Source organism: Podarcis muralis, chromosome 6 (assembly GCF_964188315.1).
Source record: "Podarcis muralis chromosome 6, rPodMur119.hap1.1, whole genome shotgun sequence".
Lineage (NCBI taxonomy): Eukaryota > Metazoa > Chordata > Lepidosauria > Squamata > Lacertidae > Podarcis > Podarcis muralis.
The window spans coordinates 54,580,238-54,602,550 of record NC_135660.1 but is presented as its reverse complement, the minus strand read 5'-3'; the positions used below and the strand labels follow the sequence as shown (position 1 = coordinate 54,602,550).

The 22,313-nt window shown below is 42.0% G+C and overlaps 1 protein-coding gene across 2 annotated transcripts in view; it reads right to left on the bottom strand.

Annotated features, from left to right (window-relative positions):
* The window catches only part of LOC114597412 (scavenger receptor cysteine-rich domain-containing protein DMBT1-like), a 29,883-nt gene extending 9,173 nt beyond the window's left edge, over positions 1 to 20,710 (bottom strand). The window contains exons 1-8 of one of the 2 annotated variants that reach the window (XM_028730030.2): positions 20,556 to 20,710; positions 19,454 to 19,501; positions 16,993 to 17,004; positions 6,256 to 6,406; positions 5,741 to 5,934; positions 4,025 to 4,333; positions 3,071 to 3,088; positions 1,144 to 1,176 (exon numbers count right to left, since the gene is read on the bottom strand). In XM_028730030.2, coding sequence (XP_028585863.2) covers positions 1,144 to 1,176; positions 3,071 to 3,088; positions 4,025 to 4,333; positions 5,741 to 5,934; positions 6,256 to 6,406; positions 16,993 to 17,004; positions 19,454 to 19,501; positions 20,556 to 20,622 — 832 coding nt within the window. In that variant the 5' untranslated portion in view covers positions 20,623 to 20,710. The remainder of the gene's footprint in view (positions 1 to 1,143; positions 1,177 to 3,070; positions 3,089 to 4,024; positions 4,334 to 5,740; positions 5,935 to 6,255; positions 6,407 to 16,992; positions 17,005 to 19,453; positions 19,502 to 20,555) is intronic. The other variant, XM_077930333.1, reaches the window with a different exon arrangement.
* Between the last annotated feature and the right edge of the window lie 1,603 nt (positions 20,711 to 22,313).

Here is a 22,313-nt window from a genome sequence, read left to right as displayed (position 1 = left end):
GATTTGCATCAACCTTGCCACTACCTCATTCCTTCTCCTCTAACATCCCAGTAAGTGTTAGCATTCCTGCTCCATGACTGCAGTCATGGGATTTTTGTCTATCACATGACGGTGTATGTTTTGACTCCACAGGGTGGGAAGTGACGGAGACAGGATGTTTGTGTTACTGTGTTCTGTGAAGTGGGACTATTGTCCTTTGTTATTTTTCTCTTTGCTGTCTGATGGTAGAGAGAGAGGGAGCCATGTTGCAGTGCTCTATGTGTGTTTATATGTAAATAAAGTAGATTAGCCAAAATGCTGAGTTGCTGAGGCCTGTCACGCAAGCTGCAAAGACTCTGCGGATCCCTAAGTGTGCCGGTGTCTGTTGGCATCGGTTGCTGTGATGTTTGGGCAGAAGAAAGCTTTTGAAGCTCCCGAACGATCGACCAGGAGGGAGGGAACATGCCAGTCAGGCATGTGTCTCTACCAGGGTCCTACTCAAGTGTAGGACGAGCTCCTGACAGTAAGCAGCACCAACACAACCAGCTGGTGGTAAGTTGAGCAGTACTTGTCCACCCCACTGTCTGTTGCTGGTGACATCCACATGCACAAAGGAATATTATTGCAGAAATGTCCGCCTCTGTGTAAAGGAAATGGGGAGATCTTTTGTACATGACCTTGTATCAGGTGTTAAAATTTGTGGCTTCTAGGTTTTATTCTTTCCCTATATATGTTTCATTTTATGTTTCAAGTTCACTGTTATGTTAGCCTTGTAGCTAAGAAACCCTGAAAGAGAGGCTGAGTTAACTCATTTTTACTCCTCCTCAAAGCCATAGACAACAGCCACCATACCACATGACTTTAAATATCCATTTTGAAAGTGAACAGCGTGAGAGTATTCTGCAAGTCCTGTTTTGTTAGACAGACATAGGCAAACTTGGCCCTCCAGGTGTTTGGGGACTACAACTCCCATCATCCCTGACCACTGGCCCTGTTAGCTAGGGATCATGGGTGTTGTAGTCCCAAAACATCTGGAGGACTGAGTTTGCCTATGCCTGTGTTAGACCATGTGATAATGCAGATACCGCTAATGAAGCTGAAGTAAAAGTGATCATAAAAAGACAATGTAAAAAAACACATGAAGTAAAGAAATCTAGAGCTTACTTGTCCTTGGCCACCATGGAGGAGTTGGTCTCTCTGAAGATCAAGAGGGAAGGAGAGAGAGAGAGAGAGAGAGAGAGAGAGAGAGAGAGAGAGAGAGAACAATTTAAACAATTGACTCAAGCTTTTGACTTTCAGGCATCTCTTGTTTTGTGCCAACAGGCCTTTGCAGCTGTTTGGTTTTACATTGATCTGTAAGTTTAATGATTATTTGCATTTTTGGTATTTTTTGAAAAATACGTTTTAACAGTGAACACCACCTTGATATCTTATGAAATGGTAGTACAGGAATACTTTTATAACTATAAATAAATACATAAAGTAAGTCCCAGAAAAATAGCCAAGGCTGAGTTACATTTATGCTCCTCGTGTTAATTCTCCTTGATCTTGCGGGTACGTTTTGCAGCTTTAAAAATTAATTTGAAATGCAGCTTACAAAACACAAGAAGAAGCCTGAATTTATTGCTCCATCTCCTGTATTTGTTTAAAGTGACCAGATATATACCTCTTCAAGCTTTTGCAAATAGGAAGAATGTTTACCTTCAACGTCATTCTTTCCATTATTGGAAGCAGTGGCAGGATCTGCCTAAAGTACCTCATTCATAAGGATTAGAATCCATTGCCATTGAAAGACCTGTTCTATTAAGAAATGTCTAAATATTTTCTCCCCCACTGCAAATTCCATTAATAATGTGGAGACTAATGGGTCTAAGTTCCAGAAAGGCAAATATAAATTCGCTATAAGGAAATCAGTACAATGCTCGGTCTAAGGTTGGACAATGGAATGAATTGTTTAGGAAATGGAAAGGAAATGCAGAATTTGATACACTTCATGACACCATTCATCAAAACTGTCAAACACTTTCTGGCATCTACCTGCATCTTTATGTGCAATGAGAGAGAGATTGTAAATTAATTATTATTAGCAGCTCATGTGAGAAAAGGAAGGAGAAGCATTTTCCACACCTGCTAATTTAACAGATGTAGATGTATTTTGTCTACAGAAGAAAAATGCTTTTCTCTTTGGCTGTCTAGATATGGCATATAGGCTTTATGCTGCCTCCCCCTCTGATATATCATCTCATTGTATCATACTACTTATGTGAATTCAATCATTGTGAATTAATTCATTCCATCAGCATACATTCAAATGATGAATAAACAGTAGTTTTTGTAGGGGGGGGGGGAGAGCTGCTTTTTTATACATGATGGCTACACATCACAACAGACTCTGCCTCAGAATTATTATTTTAAAAGAAAGGAAAATGCCTTTCCTATGCTGGATCTCAGTGCTCAGATAAGGGGGGGGAGGTAGGGGCCACCTTTGAAATCGACAAGCCCCACCCCCTGACCATCAAATCCCACTTCCCATCAAGGAGTAGCCATGGTGGTCAGACACAGAAGCTAAGGAGAGCAATTCCCCTCTGCCCATGCCCTCCTCTGAAAGTTTTGTAAGTACTTGTTTGATTTTCTGCCAGGTGAATTGAGGACAGCTCTTCAGTCGACTAAAGATTTTTAAATATTTTAATACACTAACAGGAAATCAGCCCTGAGTGCTCACTGGAAGGACAGATTGTGAAGCTGAGGCTCCAATACTTTGGCCACCTCATGAGAAGAGAAGACTCCCTGGAAAAGACCCTGATGTTGGGAACAACTGAGGGCACAAGGAGGAGGGGATGACAGAGGATGAGATGGTTGGACACTGTTCTCGAAGCTACCAGCATGAGTCTGACCAAACTGTGGGAGGCAGTGGAAGACAGGAGTGCCTGACGTGCTCTGGTCCATGGGGTCACGAAGAGTCGGACACGACTAAATGACTAAACATCAACAACACTGCTACCTTTTCCCTTAATCTTGTAATATTGCTGCAGTTATTCACTATTTTTTAAAAAAAAGCCATAAGGAAATTTTTATTAAATGAATCATTTACCTGTTGTAAGGTGACCACCTGAAAAATAAAAAGGTAGAGACCTTAGAATGTTTCCCAAATGTGTTAATGGTTTGATCAGTATAATTATTTGTGATTCATTGGAACAAATGTATAATTAAATATCTTTCTGATCAGTGGTCATTGGGTAAACTAAAAGAAGAGAGCTAAATCAGGTCACTTCTCCTCTGCCTGCCAACAGCTCAACAAGAATTCACCTTTTAAAAACAAACCAAAAACCAAAATCGAGTTACGTGCCTACAATTCTTGGATTAGGCTAGAGATGTGGCATGCAATTCTCCGTTCAGCTAGGGATGGCAGAAGGTGGAGCACTTCCTCACCGGAAGAGGAGGTAATTAACCCCATGAGCCCCAGGAGTAGATGAATGGGAAAGGTATTAGACAGAAAACAAAACCAGAAACGTAAGGGTCATAGGTTCTGCAGAAGCCGGAAGCATTCCCCAGAAGAGTCAACTGAATTGTACGACTAGGACGCTCAGCTAATTGTTTTGCAATAAATCTTCAAGCTAATTACAACTTGCATGCTGTGTTAACAAGACAGCACCCTGGGCTCCTGACATATACTTCCAGTTCCTTGGAAGTGGTAAATGAGAGTTATATTCTCTTCTAAAGACTCAGTAATTCATTGGAAATAGTAGAACAGAATTACATCAAAAGTCAGAATAGTGTTTCATTAGAGATTGCAGATCATAGTTTGTAGCTATTTTTCCTGCTGTAGAAGCCCAATACTTTATTGTTTTTATTAATACCACCTTGGGAGATCAACAGTTTTGTTTGCTCCTGAATAATCAATGTTATATTAGTTATAGTTGGGGAGGACTGAATTATTGGAGAATCCAAAAAAATTTTCAAAGTGAATATACTGCCTAACCTAGATGCTCAAACTGATTAAAACATGCTAATATAAAACAATATGTATGACAAAATCAGAAGTCACCTGAACAGATGACACCAGCATCCTCATTGTGACGACAGTTGTGGGACCCCCAGCCTCTGTTAGAGCATTCCCAAAGGTGGCGCTCATTTCCATTACAATAAACATCATCCAGAAGAATGGGTCCAGAGCCTTGACCGAAATATGCCGCTATTGTGGCTGACACAGCCTGTCCACATCCAAGTTGTCTACACACCACACCTGCGTCCACCAGGTTCCACGAATCATCGCAAACAGTTCCCCATGTTCCATTGTAAGAACCAATTTCGACACGGCCCTCACAGCCATGACGTCCATTCACCAGTCGGAGATCTGGGATGGGGACACCAAAAGTATGTGGATCATTCATGAGCATTCACAGTCATTTTTGGTAACAGATACTCCAGAATTCAAGTCTCAGCAAGAGCCTGCTAAAGTCTGAGATTTATAAAATTCCCTAATACAGTCAAACCTCAGTTCACAAACGGCTCCATTTTGGAATGTTTCAGCTCCCGAACGCTGAAAACCCAGAGGGGAAATCAAGAGACATCCCAACAGATAGAGAACAAACAGACAAATGGACAGACAAACTACTTTCCAAAATATATAGTAGACAAAAATGTAAGACCGTCACCATTCAGCCCCCATTGGAGAATTTGTAGTATTGTATCACAATCCTGGGTTTTCACGATGTCAGAATGGGATAGGGGAGCAAAAGCAAAGGGTTGCACAACAGCAGTGGTGTGGTATGGAAGCAAGAAGAGACACACACGGAGAGGTAGAGGGAAAGTAGCGGTTTTAAATAACGGTAGAAGTTCTGCCACTAAGTCTTTTCTTCAGCTTAATAGTGGCACCAGAGGGGGGAGAATTTACATCAGAATTGTGGGAGGATGAGGCAGCAGTATCTGGGCGCACCGACAGGGAGCAGAGCAAGGAGGGTGATGTGAGGAGGACACACCAGGGCAGGCACACACCCTTCCAATCAGCCTAATTGTTCTGATTGGAAGGGCACATGCCTGATGCATCCTCCTGATGTCCTGCCACAATGGCAAAGCAGCATGGGACTGGCAGGGTGGTATGAGAAGCAAAATGCACCCTGGGGAAAACTTCGCCCAGGGCAATGGCAACCCTTGCTACGCCTCTGGGGTGAGCAAAGATGTAGAATTTTTCACTACATGCATTTTCCCATGTGCTAATCAGCTGGTTAAAAGGAGGCTGGACTTCAGGGAGGAAAGAGCTCCTTTGGAAGAAGGGTAGGATATATATTTAATAAAGAGTAATAATAAATCATCTTTATCTGAAGCCCCCTCTTCAGCTGGGTGTTTAGCTGAGCAGTGGGGAGGGGGTATGTTGTGGGCATAGAAGATTAGGTAGTGGGTCAGAAGCAGCCCAGAGAGAGCAGATTACATGCTTCTGAACAAGAGACAGAGGGGGGAAATGGGACAATGCATACTGACTGAAAAATGTGCATGTAGCTCAAATAAAGTGCAAACTACCGTTGAGATATGTAGATGACCAGAGAATGTACAAAATTTAGCCAAGATTTGCACATTCTCAAAGTCTTGCTGGGGATTATGTATATTGATCAGGAAATGTGCACAATCCCCTCTTCTTGGAAGGATTTTGTGTACATTATGCATGGGGCCTGATGAATGTACACAATGACAAACTATTACTCCATTCAGTCATTCAACTTGAGTTCAATTTAATACACACACACACACACACTTAGTCACTCACCATATGCCGCATAAACAGAAGAGTAGTTAGCAATAAAACCACGATTTGTTACACTATTGTCACTGCGAAACACCACTGTGAGAACATTGGATGTAGAAAAAAATGTTCGTTGGGAACCATTACAAAATCTTCCTAGGGAACGTGAGTAGATATATCCATCATAGATCTCAATATAATCAAAGGGGCATTCTGCCCTGGAATAAAAACAAGAAACCTGCATGAACATACAACTCAACATATAAACTTAGTATATCAATTAACTATGGCAGAGATTCAGTATGCCACCGAACCATACAAGATTAATTCAGTGTCTTCAGACTGAGGACTCTACTCTGACAGCTCCTTGAATACAGGGCTGACCTCTGTAAAGTAGGGCACATGAATACTCAACAGATATGTTCATCGTCATGCTTCCCAATTATAATAGTAAACATATATGATGAAGTGAGCACAGGAAAGTCCACATTTAAATGAGCTGCAGTTTTATAGCACTATTTAGTTCTCCTCGTACTTACTCAATACTTGCAATTCTGAGGTTTATACGTGAGCCATTCCAAGTATTTATTGTCCATATACAGTTTGCATTGTTCGGATAAAGTGCTGGATAAAAGGGACTACTGAATGACCCTGATCCATATGGAAGGTAAGAACCACAACTATAATTTCCTGTGAAATAAAAGACAATGTAATCAAATGTGTGAAGGTATCTATGCTACACACATAATAATCAAACTGCCCCTGCCTGCCCTGAACCCATTTGTAAATGATATTGGTTTCTCTCTTTTACAGAGGCATGGAAACCTTGCTACCTCTGCAGCTGTATACACACCACTCTTTTAAAGCAGATTTAAAGCATCCCCCAAGAATCATATGAACTATCATTTCTCTCCCTCAGAGCTATAATTCCTAGCAAACGTAACAAACTACAGTTCCCAGGATTATTTAAAGGGATCGTATGTGGCCTTTCTGTGATAGAACGTCCCTTGAGAATGATACGATGTCACAATGTAGTGGTACTCTCAGGGACATTATTTGGGCAAAAAGATTGCTGTCTCCGCAGACTGACCATAGAAACAGTGATCTTTCCCCCCAAGAATTCTCCCAGGAATGATGCTGTTCTGTCCAAAGCAATGCAATCAGAATGTTCAGAGAACCCAAGTCACTACTTTAAGTAGCAGAAAGACTTCCCTCCTGCTAAAAGCCACTTTGTAATAAGGTAAAACAACCACACAGAGACATATATGAGCATGCGCGCGCACACACATGAAAAATATTAGAACTGATTGAGATATCAGAAGGTGTTCATATTTCTAAGAAATCACCTTTGTCCATCCATCAGCCTATTTTTTTAAAAAAATTGAACTCATAGCCCAATGCATCTCAGATGTGTAAAACAACAGATTTAGGGGTGGGGTGGGGGGATTATTGTGTTGAGACTTGGGCTTTTGAAAGGCTTGAGGAGAAAAGACATAACTGATTGACAGAGCCCAATACAGTGGTACCTAGGTTTACGAACTTAATCTGTTCTGGAAGTCTGTTCTTAAACCAAAACCGTTCTTAAACCGAGGAGCGCTTTCCCTAATAAGGCCTCCCAACGCTGGTGCCCTTCCACTGTTCGGCTTCTGGTAAAGTTCGCAAACCGGGACACTACTTTCGGTTTTGTGGAGTTCGTAAACCAAATCGTTCATCAACAGGACTGTTCTTAAACTGAGGTACCACTTGCGACGAGACGACGGCGAAGAATGAGGCCGGGGCGAGGCTGGCGCCACAGCAAAAGGCTGCTGAACACGCCCCCTCTGAGGCACCTGGTTGGATGCCTGCCGAGGGGCGTGGGCGCCAGCCAGGTGAGGAGGAGGCAGGGGGCAAACGCCCCCTGCTAGGGGCGGTGCTCGGGCTCCCGCCCACAACCACTCCCCTCTCTTCCAGGGAGGAGAGTCTTTCTTAAACTGAGGTACCACTGTAATGCCTTTCCATATTTTTTTGCTAAACTGACTTAGCAACCTCAAGAGGGCACTCCAAGCCAGAGCATGCAAAGCTCCAGATGTTGCTGCACTACAGGTCCCATCAGGCCCAGCCAGCATGCAAATGGCCAGGAGTGTTGGGAGTCACAGTCCAATAACATCTGGAATACCAAAAGTTCCCCATCTCGGATTTAAGAGTTCATGGTTGCATATGTTTGAATGATAGGTGCAAGATCTGAATCTCCGAAACAACAATATGGATCCTTTTTTAGATGGAGCTGGTGAATAAATCTCTGGTTTATTTGGAATTGTAGCAGATTTATTTATGTTTTAAATGAAAATGAAAAATTAATTACTGGCTATTACTTTTTCTGTTGTGGAACCTTATACATGGAGGTGCCTTATACGTGGAAAAATACAGTATCTTTTCAAAATGAGAGCAAGAGCATCAAGTGATAAGGACAACCATCCTAATTGTGATCCAGGATCACCATTCAGCTGCACTGACTGTTCTCCATGACATAGTGCTGTAAACAGTGATTTTCAACTCTAACAAATATGAAAGCTCAGGAAAGAGAAAGGTTTCTATGTATTGGTGAGGAGACTAGTCTCTCTGGATTTCTGAAGATCATATTATAAAGTAGCTTTGTTCTCCTAGCAATGCTAGGAGTTGTTTCTTTTTGTTTTCCAATGTATTTCTTATTAATAAAAAAAAATGGTGTGGCCCGAGCAAATTTTTGTTTTGAAAGTTGTGGCGTAGAGAAAAAAGTTTGAGAACTGCTGAGGTAACATTTAGAAAGAGACAGAAAGAGCATATTTTGCACTTACTGCAAATTACCTTCTGCTGGAGTATAAAGTTTATGATACCCATTTGCAAACACAACATATAAGTTAAAGATATCTTCCTTTAATACTAGTATGTACATTTAATAATATTCAGCGGAGAGAGAAAGAGGGAGGGAGTTGTTGAGAACAGAGAAACTGGTCGGGGAAGGCAAATATCAGAGAGAAACAGATTGGGGGGGGATAGAGTTGGGGGGAATGATATATACAATATAGCAAAACAGTCAGAAGGGTTGTGTTTTGCAGACTTCTGCAGTCCCATAACTTCTGTTGCTGCCTATGGCAGTGCTTCACACTCCTCCCTACCATTACTGAAAACAGCGTTTGGACTACATTGCCTGCCTGGAGAATTTAAAAGCACACTGGGGGAATTTTGATGATTGGAGCACTCTGGTGAAAGGGCACTTGGCACAAAGACACACCAAAATGAACACTGTGCAGACAGTAAAAAAAGGTACGTAAAAGGTAAAGGACCCCTGGATGGTTCAGTCCAGTCAAAGGTGACTCTGGGGTTGCCGTGCTCATCTCCACTTTCAGGCCGAGGGAGCCGGTGTTTGTCCACAGACAGCCTTCTGGGTCATGTGGCCAGCATGACTAAGCCGCTTCTGGCACAACGAAACACCATGACAGAAACCAGAGCGCACTGTTTACCTTCCTGCCACCTATTTATCTATTTGCACTGATGTGCTTTTGAACTGCTAGGTTGGCAGGAGCTGGGACAGAGCAACGGGAGCTCACTCCATCGCAGGGATTCGAACCACCAACCTTCCAATTGGCAAGCCCAAGAGGCTCAGTGGTTTAGACCACAGTACCCCCCAAGTAAAAAAGGTAAATGTAAAGGACCCCTGGACAGCTGCGCCCAGTAAAAGGCAACTATGGGATTGTGGCGCTCATCTCACTTTTCAGGCTAAGGGAGCCTGTGTTTGTCCACAGACAGCTTTCTGGGTTATGTGGCCAGCATGACTAAACCTCTCTACCCATGTAAAGGCAATAGAAAACATACCCATCTTAGTGGGTAATCCCGAGATACTCCATTCCCACTCACCAAACACTCAGGGCTCCCTCCCCCCCGCCCCATCCGTAATGATATCTCAGTCTGGGCAAGAAACAGGTCATATGGTAACTGTTTCCAGTTCTTTTCCACATAAGGAGCAGGGATGAAACTAGACTTTATTTCACCCGGCTCAAACACCCAGTTTGGCACACACACCACATGTGAATTTACATGCATGCACACACACACAGTCTAGGAGCCTCAATGGCAGCCCTCCGGAGGCTTCACCCAGGGCAAAAAACCTGGCTAGTCTCCCCTAGACATGGCTCTATAAGGAGTGTGTATATTGGTAAGTATTGTCTTCCTGATTGCAATAAGTATCCCCAACATTATCTATAGTATCACAACCTAGACATTGGAGGGACCATCAATGGGGGGGGGGGGGGTTCAGACACAATGACTGAAAGAGCATTAACCTTGCAACTGTCTCTTGCTTTCAATTGTAACTACTCAGCATTTGGCACAGAAATGACCTTTTACAGGGCTCTATCTCTTCAAAGACAACCAAGCAATAATCCAGCAAATACACAAGCCAAGATATGGTTGCCAACTCCCATTGCAAGGTGGATGACAAGTAGGACTTGCTGCTAGACCAGCGGTGGCCAGTGAGAATCCAGCTCTTCCACTGTGGGGTTGCCCAAAATTCCCTTCCCCATGCATCTGCACCTTGCAAGAGGGCATGGCAGACTGAACTACAACAGTGCTCACCTTTCAGATGCAATAGGAGGGAGAGTTGGGTCTGTTATGAGATCTTTTACAAGATGGAAGCTTGGCAGCCCCTGTCTTTATAAAGCTGTCAGAATTCCCAGCACTTTGGAGGCTATACACAAAGCTGTTACTCCAGTTGTGATAGTTAGCAGAAACCCTCACCTCTCTGTTACTCACCTCAGCTGCTTCAAGAGTCATACACATTGGCAGAGAAGCTGGGATTTTCCACCCCACATGGCTTGAGCCTTGCCTTCAGAGAACTGGAGAGGACAATAAGGTGGCCTCAACAGCTCACAACTATCCTACTTCTCCTCATTACTGCTAGTATGATAATAAACCAAGCATTGGAAGTGCAGGAGTGAACAGTGGAATGTCTTATACAGCAATAACCAGAACATGCTGACAAACAAACGAGCATGCAGCCGGAAGTTATGTGCGATAGGGTTGCCATATTTCAAAAAGTAAAATTCCTGACACACACACCCAAAGTTGTTGAAGACCCTAAAATTGTTGAACATTTTTTTAAGCAAACCACCAGAATTATTGAGCTTCTTTTGGGAACAGAAACATTTTTCCAATTCAGCAAAATTCCCTCCAAACTCCATTTTTAAACCCCCAAACCAGGACATGTCAGGAACTTTCCTGAAGTATAGCAAGCCTAGGTCAGATGAAGGGATTGGACAAAATTACATGAATCTTGACATATGTGAGAGCCAGACACTTGCCTAAATGAGATTATAGGTTCATGCTCCACATCCTCTGATTGGTTAGGCCAATGTGCTGTGCGATATGAGGCCATGTGATGCGACTCCTGTATCTACTGGGATCCACATCCATTGTTTGAATCTGGGATTACATGTGTACTATATCTGTGCTGTTGTACAGGGCTTTAGCTGCATATGATATTCTCTAAGTGCAAGTTTATGTGGCTGGATATTATGGACTTGAAAGAAAGGCTGGGGGCACGCTGATGGATTCCAAATTTGGAACAATTATGTACAATTAATTCGAACCGGCATTATGAACAGGATAAATTCCAAAACAAGCAGTTCTGCACTTCAGCAACATAGGCAATTGATTCAAATAGGACTTAAGCATGTTGCATTTCAGGAGGGAAGAGGAGGCATGCCATGCATGATTCAATTATCCTGCTTTTGTGCTATATGCAAGAAACAAGATCAGAAAATACCTGCGCAGGTGACACTCGCATCTTCACTGTGGCCACAGTTATGAACATGCCACCCTAGGCTACGGCAGTCCCACAGGTTAGACTCATTTCCTCTACAGTTCACATCATCAAGGAGAATAGGTCCTGAGCCTTGGCCAAAATAGGCTTTTCTTGGGGCTGAAATGGCTTCTCCACATCCAAGCTGCCAGCACACAACCTGGGCATCGACAATGTCCCAGTAATCACCACAAACTGTTCCCCATTCTCCTTTGTAATAGAGTTCAACACGTCCCTCACAGCTGTATGATCCATTCACCAGTCTTAAGGACACGTCTTCGAAAGACAACAGGAAACAACTTGGTAAACAGCAGCCTGTTTCCTGTTTCTTAAATAGCAGCCAGTTTACATACCTATAGATACCTCTCTATGTCTGTGTTCATACCATACTCTTAAAGCTTATGGTTTCTCTCAGAGAATCCTGAGAATGTAGTCTACTCCTTACAGAGCTCCCAGGATTCTTTGGGGCAAAACATGTGCTTTTAATGTACCATGTGTACACAGCCTATAAATAAATATATGTAGCCACATGAGAGAACTTATCTCTTCCAGAGTTTTATGCATAATATATTCAATTACATGTGGGTGTACAACAGTTTATTTCTATACAAGAAAAAGCATAGTAACAAGATTTTCAATATATATTGTACAACATTTGGAACAAACTTGATCTCTGGTAACTCTGGAAGAAGACAGCATATGCAAGTGAAAATTAGTGGCTAAGTTCAAAATGGGGGGTAAATTAAATTTTTGGTCAATGTATTGCTCTTTGGCAATTGAAAGTTCTTCAGATAAAGTACTTAAATGAACAAACAAAAGCAGAAGCAGCCACTAATAAAAGTTGTACAAAATCTGGACTGAGACTCAAGTAATTTATATACACAGAACACATGAGAGAGAACTGTGTATCTTGCCACAAGTTTGTTTCTACCTTTCTCTGCAGAAGAGTCAGCTGCCAAATAGATAAACCATTGAGTACGGTAGTTTAAATTGTTTCTCCATGTTTAACCATGGGAGAGAGAAAATTAAATAATGGAGTTCCCATGCACACATCAATATTTTTTAGGATGGCCCTGAATGACAATTTGGGATACAACAATGCAAGCATAGCCTATTTAATTTAGTTTGCAGGTATGGACTTGAAAAATTGCACTAAAGTAAAGCAGCATGGTCCTGAATTATGTTCTCTTTGGTGAGATCTTACCTTGTGGAATAGAAAAATAAATAGCCAAAAATCCAGTGCTTTGAGAACTAGTGTCACTTGAAAACACAACAGACAATGTATTTGACTTAGAAATATATGATTGGTGCTCCCAAATGCAAATTCTTCCTAGCAAAGGAGCTACATACGCTGGCCCATCATAGATTTCAACATAATCATAAGAGCAGTGATTACGTGGCTCCAGTCTGTGGATATAAAGTTAGAAACCACTGAGTAGGGTGATATTTCGCTTGTAACTATAAAACACAAAAAGTTAAAATCCACACAAAACTGGGACTTGTAGACCCAGGTCAGCAAATTTTGGCACACTATCTGTTATGTATCCACACTTATGGAGTGAGCCTTTTTTTAAGGTCTGAGCCAAGTCTTTAGAATACAAGTAAATGATTTAATATTGGGTCCACACACAACTTGGCAAGCTCAGAAATAGCATATAGATTATTGTTAACATGCCAATTTGACAGCAAACAGAAAGGCAGGCATGCAGACAAAATCATTTTTAAAGATCACTCAGGGCAACACAATCCTAAAAATACTGCCACTTACTTAAGATACTCAAAGATGAGATTTATGTAGGAATAACCTTCAGCATGGATTTCCCAAACACAGTGTGCATTATTTGGATATACAACAGGATAATTTGGACTAGTGATTTTTCCAGATGGGTCATAGAGATGACCACCACAAACAGAGGTCACTAAGAGTGCAACAAAAAAGTGAAATCACATTTCTGAACAGACTGCCATATATTTACAGATGCTTCTTACTGGGTTTGGGTTATGTCCAACTAAGACATAGAACTCAAAACAGAACAACTGAGTCATATTCATAAATCAATGAATTTAGTTTTAACTACCTTTAGTCCATTGATTTCAGTGGGTCTACCAATAGTGGTCAGCAGGGTGGAGTGGCCTGGCTTTCCTGACTTCCTGTCAAGAATCATTGATTCACATCACTGTGGTTTACTGGAAGGAGTGAAGCCATGGCAAAGTTGATGAAGAGCAAACACAACGGCAGTAGTGCTGGATTAGCTCTGCCAGTGTGCTTGCACTACACCCATCCCACTGCCATCTCACTACTCCTGGTAAGCCATAGTGACAAGGGGTCAAGTGAACACAGCTAACCCATCAACCACTACTTGGGTCTACTCTCAGAATGAGTTAGTTAGATACATTTCAATGACTTTTAAAAGTCACATTGAAGGAACAGAAGCTAAGTTCTCTTACAAATAAATAAGCTAATTGAGCCAGAACAACTAAGATATTGCTTTTTATCACATTTCTTTCAAATGATATAAATGAAGTCCCAGCCTTCAAATAGCTTACTCATGAAAAGTTCTACCCACACCAGTGGGTCAACTCTGTTATAGATTTGAGGCCTGCTGAAGATCTGTTCAAAGTGAGAGGACTGCTGGACCAATCCGGTGGGACTACTGATGCTAGCAACCACTAACATCAATGAAATGTTAGCATAATAAAGATGTCTACAACCCACCCACCCAAAATAATGGTACTACTACAATTAATATAGTATAACACCAACATAAATTTCTCTAGCATCCAGGGCAACACCACTGACACCAAATCAAGCAGAGGAGGAAGCAGATTGTGACGTGCCCCTTTGCCAACCCTCAACATGGCAAAAGTCCCCTTTGCCATTCTGCCTACAACAGTACACAACCTGATTAATACAAATATACCATAGTACCTTTGTTTGTTTTACCTACTTACAGGCCATTCCCAATCCCCTGATCCACTGACTGGAGAGAGTTAGGATGGGGTGGAGATGCCTTCCCATTAGTTGAGAAGAACTTTGCCAGCAAAGGAACAGGTAGAGATGCCACCTGTGATTCTTTCAGCTGCAGTAGCACAGAGGTAGGCTGGAGGTGGTCTTGGATGTATTGGAATTCAGGTCCCCTCTTTCATTTCAGAGGCCAGGGGCTGCCTTGACACAAGCCTGGACCTGACACAACTAATTTCATCACTATTAGAACTGGACAAGGAGATGAACATCAAATATCTACATGGGGAAGGAAAACGGAAACCTCTTCTCCTGGCCAGCATGTGAGAGCTCATAAGTGGAGATTGGTCTGCTACTCTGCGCATATATGTACCCCACTTAGGATCTCACTCTCAGTTATATCCTGCCTTTCTTCTAAGGAGCAAAAGGCAGTATACATAGCATTTTATACACATAACTGTGGTGCAGCCAGCAGAAGCCTAGTAGCTGATGTGTTCCAGGGATCTTTGCAGACAGTGAAAGGAAATGATGACTGAACAGCCATAAAGGGGCAAAAAAGAAGCTAAGCTAAAACATGCCCCATACTCCACATCATAGAGTATATCATGAAGTATTCTATCATACACATGTAAAACACATATCATGAGACTTTCAAAAAGGCCCAGTTCATGATGTTCCCCTTCTCAGCATCATGTGGACTCAGCTGCATAGACCAGGAATGAAGGAGTTAGTTTGGAGAAATACCACAACAGACCCTGCATTTGGGGTTTTGTGCCCAACAGGGCCCGTTTTTCTATGCAGTGCCTACTACTTATCCCATTTGGGAGATGTTGATGGAGGAAAGGCTGTTTAGTTAATACTCTACTAGGATTGTGGAAAGAGACTCTAGACACCTCACTGGTGTACAATATCCCCAACCATGGTGCGTGTGTACATTTTTCATAACCCCAGAACTCAGCTTTCTTCAAAACAGTATAACTGTAAGCTTTGTAGGCATGTGTTTTTAAATAGTTCTGTACAGCTACAGTGTAACCTCTAAGTTATTTCACATAATTTAAGAATTAAAAAGGCAAAAATATAACCAAAGCTGCTTTAAAGGGATCAGAGCCCTTCATAGTTCTCAAAGAAGCTACACATGTATTGTGGATTTGATTTTCCCCAATGTCTTTTATGCTCTCAAATATTTATTTATCAGTATCCAAACCATGTAAAAAGTGAGATGGGCAACATAAGGTCAATAAAATCTAAAGTCATGATAAATAGTAATGGCCCCAATGATCTTGGATAGGAAATGTGTTTTCACATCAACTGTCCATTCAATCTTCCTACGCTAGACACTTTTTGAACACTGTAAACAAGGACTGCCAACTAAATGCAGAAGTACTGATAAGATTTCCAAACCTTATTATGCCCATAAATAATATGCGCTGAAAAACTTGAGTTACTTTATTCTGTTAATGGTGGTTTGGGTGGTGGTACAGGAGAGGATACAGTTGCAGAACAAACATAAAGTATTAGATAGAAGACAGGGACAGAGATAGCAGAGCAGAAGTTGCTTGACTTTTAGTACTGGCATAAACAGTGCAATCAAAGGTAACTGTGGTTCTTTCCAGAACTCAATAACGATGTTGGATTCATACCTACAGGACCGCCTCTCTTGGTATGCCCCACAGAGGACCTTAAGATCCATAAATAACAACACAGGTCCTGAGCTTCAAGGATGTTAGACTGGTTTCAACTAGGGCCAGGGCCTTTTCAGCACTGGCCCCGACTTGGTGGAACACTCTGTCACAAGAGACTAGGGCCCTGCCAGATTTGACATCTTTCTGCAGGGCCTGCAAGAAGGAGCTGTTCCGCCTGGCCTTTGGCTTAGACTTACTCTCACCCCTTATATGGGATTTGGTATATAAATTTTCCCTTGGCTTTTTTGCTGGCCCTTGTAGGACCAGCATGGATAGCTGGCTCGGGTGAATATCTGATGTTTCCTTCCTTTATGGTCTTGATTTATGGGCTAGTACTAAAATGAGGCTGCATTTTAAGCTGTATTTTAAACCGTATTTTAATTAACTGTTTGGGAAAGAAAGAAATAATTTTAATTATACACTACTAAAATTGTGCTGATTTTCTTTTGTTTTTGTTTTCTACCATAGATATTAGCTGTAGTTTTAAAATATATAACCCAAGGAGATATAGAGTAGTTCCCATTTTGGTTACCAATTTTACATGACAAAAAAATCTGACTAGAACTTTTGCAAATATAAGTCGTAATACCTTGCTTCTAGTTTGTGTATAAAAAAAAAAAGCCTACTGTACAAAGATAAAATTTATATTGCTTGTCTCCCCACTTTTGCCTCTGGCCCAAACCACCACTAGCATGTAACCCCAGAAGATTGCCCTAAAGGGCATGTTTCTTACCACTGAGCTAACAGAATACATCTAATTGGAAATCTAGGACAAACATGAACACCATATTGGGACAAATATGAACAGTAGACTCACCATCTGCCCAGGCTGGGAAAAAACAAAAGAACAAAATATATTGGCATTTAGCAGCCTATACAGAAAAACATCCTCTTTTATGCAATACTCACAGGGAATTAAATAAGGCTGATTTTTTCTTTGAATTATTAAACTAGATTTATGAAGATCCTTTTATGAGGCTTGTTGTTTAGTTGTTTAGTCATATCCGACTCTTTGTGACCCCATGGACCATACAGTGCTCATGGAACCCAAGAACTATTATTATTATTATTATTATTATTATTATTATTATTATTATTATTATTATTATTATGCTGGGTTGCCCCAGCCATTCTGGGCGGTATTAAATATTATTAGCCTCCTGTTCTGTCCGCACTAAGAGCTGTTCCTCATGTTACTGTCTGAAATGGAAATGTCACCCCTAGATAATTTCCCATTGTCATTTTCAGATGAACTTTTCAGGAATCAAAATATTACTCCTTTTTAAAGAGAAATTCACATGTTCCTGTTTCTTCCTTCTCTTTCAGAGGCTGCTGACATATTCCATCTTTAAGTTAGAGTGTCCATTTTGTATGAAGAACATTTCTTAGGAATGCACTTGCATGCATCAATGGGTGGCAGTTTCCCTCTCCCAGGAAAAAGGCATGAAAACTAACAGGTTTTCAGATGTGATCGACATCAGCTCTTACCATGGGCATTCAGAAGAAAAAATCATGTGAAACGGACTTTATAAAATCATCTGGAATTAATCTAATGAAATCAAGAACCTCCTTTGTTTATGCACATTTCTGTGAAGCTGGGAGATAGGAAACACTCCATCCAAATCTTTTTTTCCAGAACTCAAAAGGTCAAATGGTGGCCAAAAGCCTACTTACACCCTAGTTCCTTATCCCCCCCACACACACCTATTTTAGCTATTTGCAGGGTGGATACATGCCTTTGATAATATCCTGCACCAAAATGAAGAAAAGCAATAGGCCAAGCATGATTCAATGTAATCTCATAGAGAATGCTCTCCTAATTGTGTGAGTGTACGATTTGCAGTGGCACAAAGCTAATTGTGAGATTTCTTATTTGTTATTTTCATCTGGGGCAATCACACATTTAGGAGTGTTCCTCAAACATGACAATATTGATTGGAGAAAATCATTGTGGATGTCCCAGGGGTCAGTCCTTCAGTCATGAAGATATAGGATACAGTCCAAAGTTTATGCTGGGTTTCAGGGTCATATGAACGTGTGGTTTTTTAAGTTCCCTGTAAATATCTGGGAACTAGTAATGAACATCATTTTCAAAAATAAAAACTGAGTGTAAAAGGTTTGGGGGATTAAAGGCATGCTTAAAGCATTCTCCGATCACAGTTTTTCACTCGAAATCAACCTCTCCTTTCACTAGACTGGGTTCTGTACAAAGAATGGAGCATTTTAATATCCAGGTGTATGCCGAAACCACTCACCTGGTGAGATGGAGCTGCTAGACTAGCATCCCAGCAGGTGGGTCACTGCTTACTAGGAGGTACCATGGAAGGTCCAAGGTTGTAGGGAAGTCAGTTCAGTTAAAACACATTGGCAGGAGTGCCCCACCAGCAGGGAAGTTTGTGTAGCAAATCCACCCTGTCCTTCAAGCTGCTTCTGGCTGTATGGCTTCTCATAGAATCATAGAATCATAGAGTTAGAATAGACCACAAGGGCCATCGAGTCCAACCCCCTGCCAAGCAGGAAACACCATCAGAGCACTCCTGACATATGGTTGTCAAGCCTCTGCTTAAAGACCTCCAAAGAAGGAGACTCCACCACACTCCTTGGCAGCAAATTCCACTGTCAAACAGCTCTTACTGTCAGGAAGTTCTTCCTAATGTTTAGGTGGAATCTTCTTTCTTGTAGTTTGGATCCATTGCTCCGTGTCCACTTCTCTGGAGCAGCAGAAAACAACCTTTCTCCCTCCTCTATATGACATCCTTTTATATATTTGAACATGGCTATCATATCACCCCTTAACCTCCTCTTCTCCAGGCTAAACATGCCCAGCTCCCTTAGCCGTTCCTCATAAGGCATCGTTTCCAGACCTTTGACCATTTTGGTTGCCCTCCTCTGGACACGTTCCAGTTTGTCAGTTTGTCTGTCTTCATAATAATTTATTTATTTTAAATTTATACCCTACTGTTCCTCCCAAAGGGTCCCAATGCAGAACAACGAAGCTAAGAGCAGAATATCATTCAAATCCTAGGTGAGTGTGTGTTTTCTCTTTACTGTGTTCTCACAGAACTTAAAGTCCATCATTTTGGCAGTCAAGTTTCCAATGTTAGTCCTACTCAGAGTAAAACACATTACAATTAATGGACATGACCACTGTAGGCCTATTTCAATGGGTCTACTCTAAGCAGGATTATCATTGGATACGACCTGTTTTCTAGACCTGAAACACATAATATTTTAAATCCCATGATACTTGGAAAAAGCAAAACAAAGTGAGTTCTTACCGATAGTTTCTGGTGTGGTGGTTGTGGTATCAGGAATGACTGTGTAACCTGTAGTAGAAGGAATTGGAAAACAACATTGCAGGTATATGTGTATAACTGTGACATCTCCTTAGTGGGGCGACTCCTGAGTCTTCCAGTCCACACCATTAACCTATGCCCCCAAGCACACTGGGATAACTTGGTTGGTGCTATGTATGTCTCCTAACAACACAGTAACCCGTTGCATGGCCCTACTCAATAAGCTCATGAGCACAAATCATAACTGCTCAGTAAAAAGGACATCTGGAGCATCTGCGAAGGAGGGGTGGATGGAAGAGAGCCAGGATCAGACCAAGACATTTTCCTTCCTTAGGCATCAAGATGCTGGCCCCACTGTTTCATGCACAGTAGCTGACTAGACTGGCAGTTCAATCTTATTTCAATGCTGGCTATGGGACAATGTCCTCCACCACTTTTGAATGCAGCAGGCTAGATGCAGGCATCAGAACAGGCCACATGGCACATGCAGCTACCCTTCAATAACAGTGTACGGCCAGGGTGTTCAGGAGAAGCAGCCTGGGGCTGTGCCCACTTCCCTACCCATCCAGCACAGTTCCCCACACCTGCCCATACAAGAGACATCTTGGAACAATGAAAATAATCAGTATGTGAAGTATCTAAAGATTACTTAGAATGCAATCCTAAAATATTGTGGTGGACTAATTTAAGATGTACCTTATTACTGATTTTTAAAGAAGTGCTATATTGACACAGTTAGTTTCCCATGAGCTCAAGTGAACATTTTGTTGAGTTCTGGCATTTGCTCTCTCTTTTTTAAGGTATACAAATAATTCATGCTTTACTTTCATCTAAAGTTCAAAACCTATCCTGGCTCTTTCATAAAAACTGATTTATAGAGTCAGATCAATGGCCTCTCTGACCATTTCTAACCGTGATCATTTCTGGATAACTGAAGAGGCATCAAATACAAAATCATCCTGCTATAGTCATACTTCGTAACTTTGCAACTATGTCCCCAAATTGTTGCCAAAATCTGTAAGTGGAACTTAGGTAAAGAAACTTGCTACATCTAATGTACTCTGGGATTAAGCCCAGCAATTACCTGAGACACCTGGCAAAGCCAATGTACTGAACAGCATCACCCAAGCAAGCATCACTGTGGAATCCATCTCGTCAAGACTTCTGTCCAGGTACAAAAAGCTCCCCAACTCAAATGCTTGTGGTAAACAGCACTGTTGTGTATATGTACTTTTCTGTCTCTGCCATAAATCTTATGACGCGTTTTATTTGTTCATTCCATATCTTACTTTTAACATTTCCTTATCTACCCAAAGGTGAAGCATTTGGTTGATAATTTTGGCTGCAGAAGAAGACTCCATTGACACATGGAAGCCCTTATTTGTGTATATGAGGCAAGGAAATGACTTTATGGATGAGGGGATAATTTTCTTTGACTGGAAACCATTTGCTGAGGTGGGGCAAAGCTCTTCATTTGCACACCAGAGTAAAGGAGGGCAAAGGGCAAAGCACTTCCATGAATTTTTAGCAATGAGTGGAGGGGTATTCAACATAGATTTATGGCCCATGGGTGCAGCAGGAATGATACACACTAGTGCTCAGTGAAATTAGGCCACAGATTTATACAACAGGTAAGGAATAGCAAGGCAATGGGTAAGAACTGGACCATCATTCCAATCAGACCTTGCTGTTGGAATGGTCTTCTGGGAAGTACCTAATGTACTTTAAATTTGACCAGTGTTGGATCCTGGTATGGGGCAACCCAAGCATCCAGGAACCTATGGGGCAACCAGAAGATGGGTTGAAACAAGGCAAGGCCCAACCCAAGCTGGGACATGTCTGTTTCCCCTAAAGGGAGAGGAAAGGTGCTGGACCACCCCTAGAGGACACTGGACCAACCCACCACTGATTTGCAACAGCTGGCCTTGACACCAGACATCTAGGTGGGGAGGTTAAAGGGGAAATTTTGTTGGTTCGATGGGAATGAGTTTTGGGCTAGGGGGAGGTTGAGGTTTTGTTTATTTGATAATTAGTGGGTCAAAGTATGGCTTTGTTTATTATTTCAGTATTGTTAATGTTGTTTGCTACCATTTGATACAGCTGCTATGTTCTTCTGTTTTTCCATAAATGTTACCGTATTTTTCGCCCTATAGGATGCACTTTCCCCCCTCCAAATTGAAGGGGAAATGTGTGTGTGTCCTATGGGGTGAATGCAGGCTTTCGCTGAAGCCTGGAGAGCGAGAGGGGTCGGTGCGCACCGACCCCTCTCACTCTCCAGGCTTCAGGAGAGCCCCAGCGCCAGCCCCACAAGGTCAGGGGACAGCGGGGAGGCGGAACGCCACCATCCCGCTGTCTCCCGATGTGGTCTGAAGGCGGGCGGCGGGGAGAAGAGCGCTTCTCCCTGCTGCCGGCCCGCAAGCTCTGGGGATAGCGGGGAGGCGCAGCACGTCTTCCCGCTGTCCCCGGACCTGGTCTGAAGGCTGGTGGTGGGGAGAAGAGCGCTTCTCCCCGCTGCCGGCCCCACAAGCGCCTGGGGGGGGAATAATTTTTTTTCTTTATTTCCCCCCCCCCAAAAAAAAACCTTGGTGCGTCCTATTGGCCGGTGCATCCTATGGGGCGAAAAATACGGTATATTGTATTAAATATTAATGTATTATCCCCCTTTTTTTACCCTGTGGCATTATGTATTTTATACTTTTCTTTACTGTAAGTCCCTTGAATACCTTTGGATGACAAGCGACTAATATGTTAATAAATAATAAATAATAAAAGTAAGAACAGGAAGCTGGACAAGATGGGCCATTGGTTGGATCCAGCAGACTCTTCCTATGTTATGTTCTCA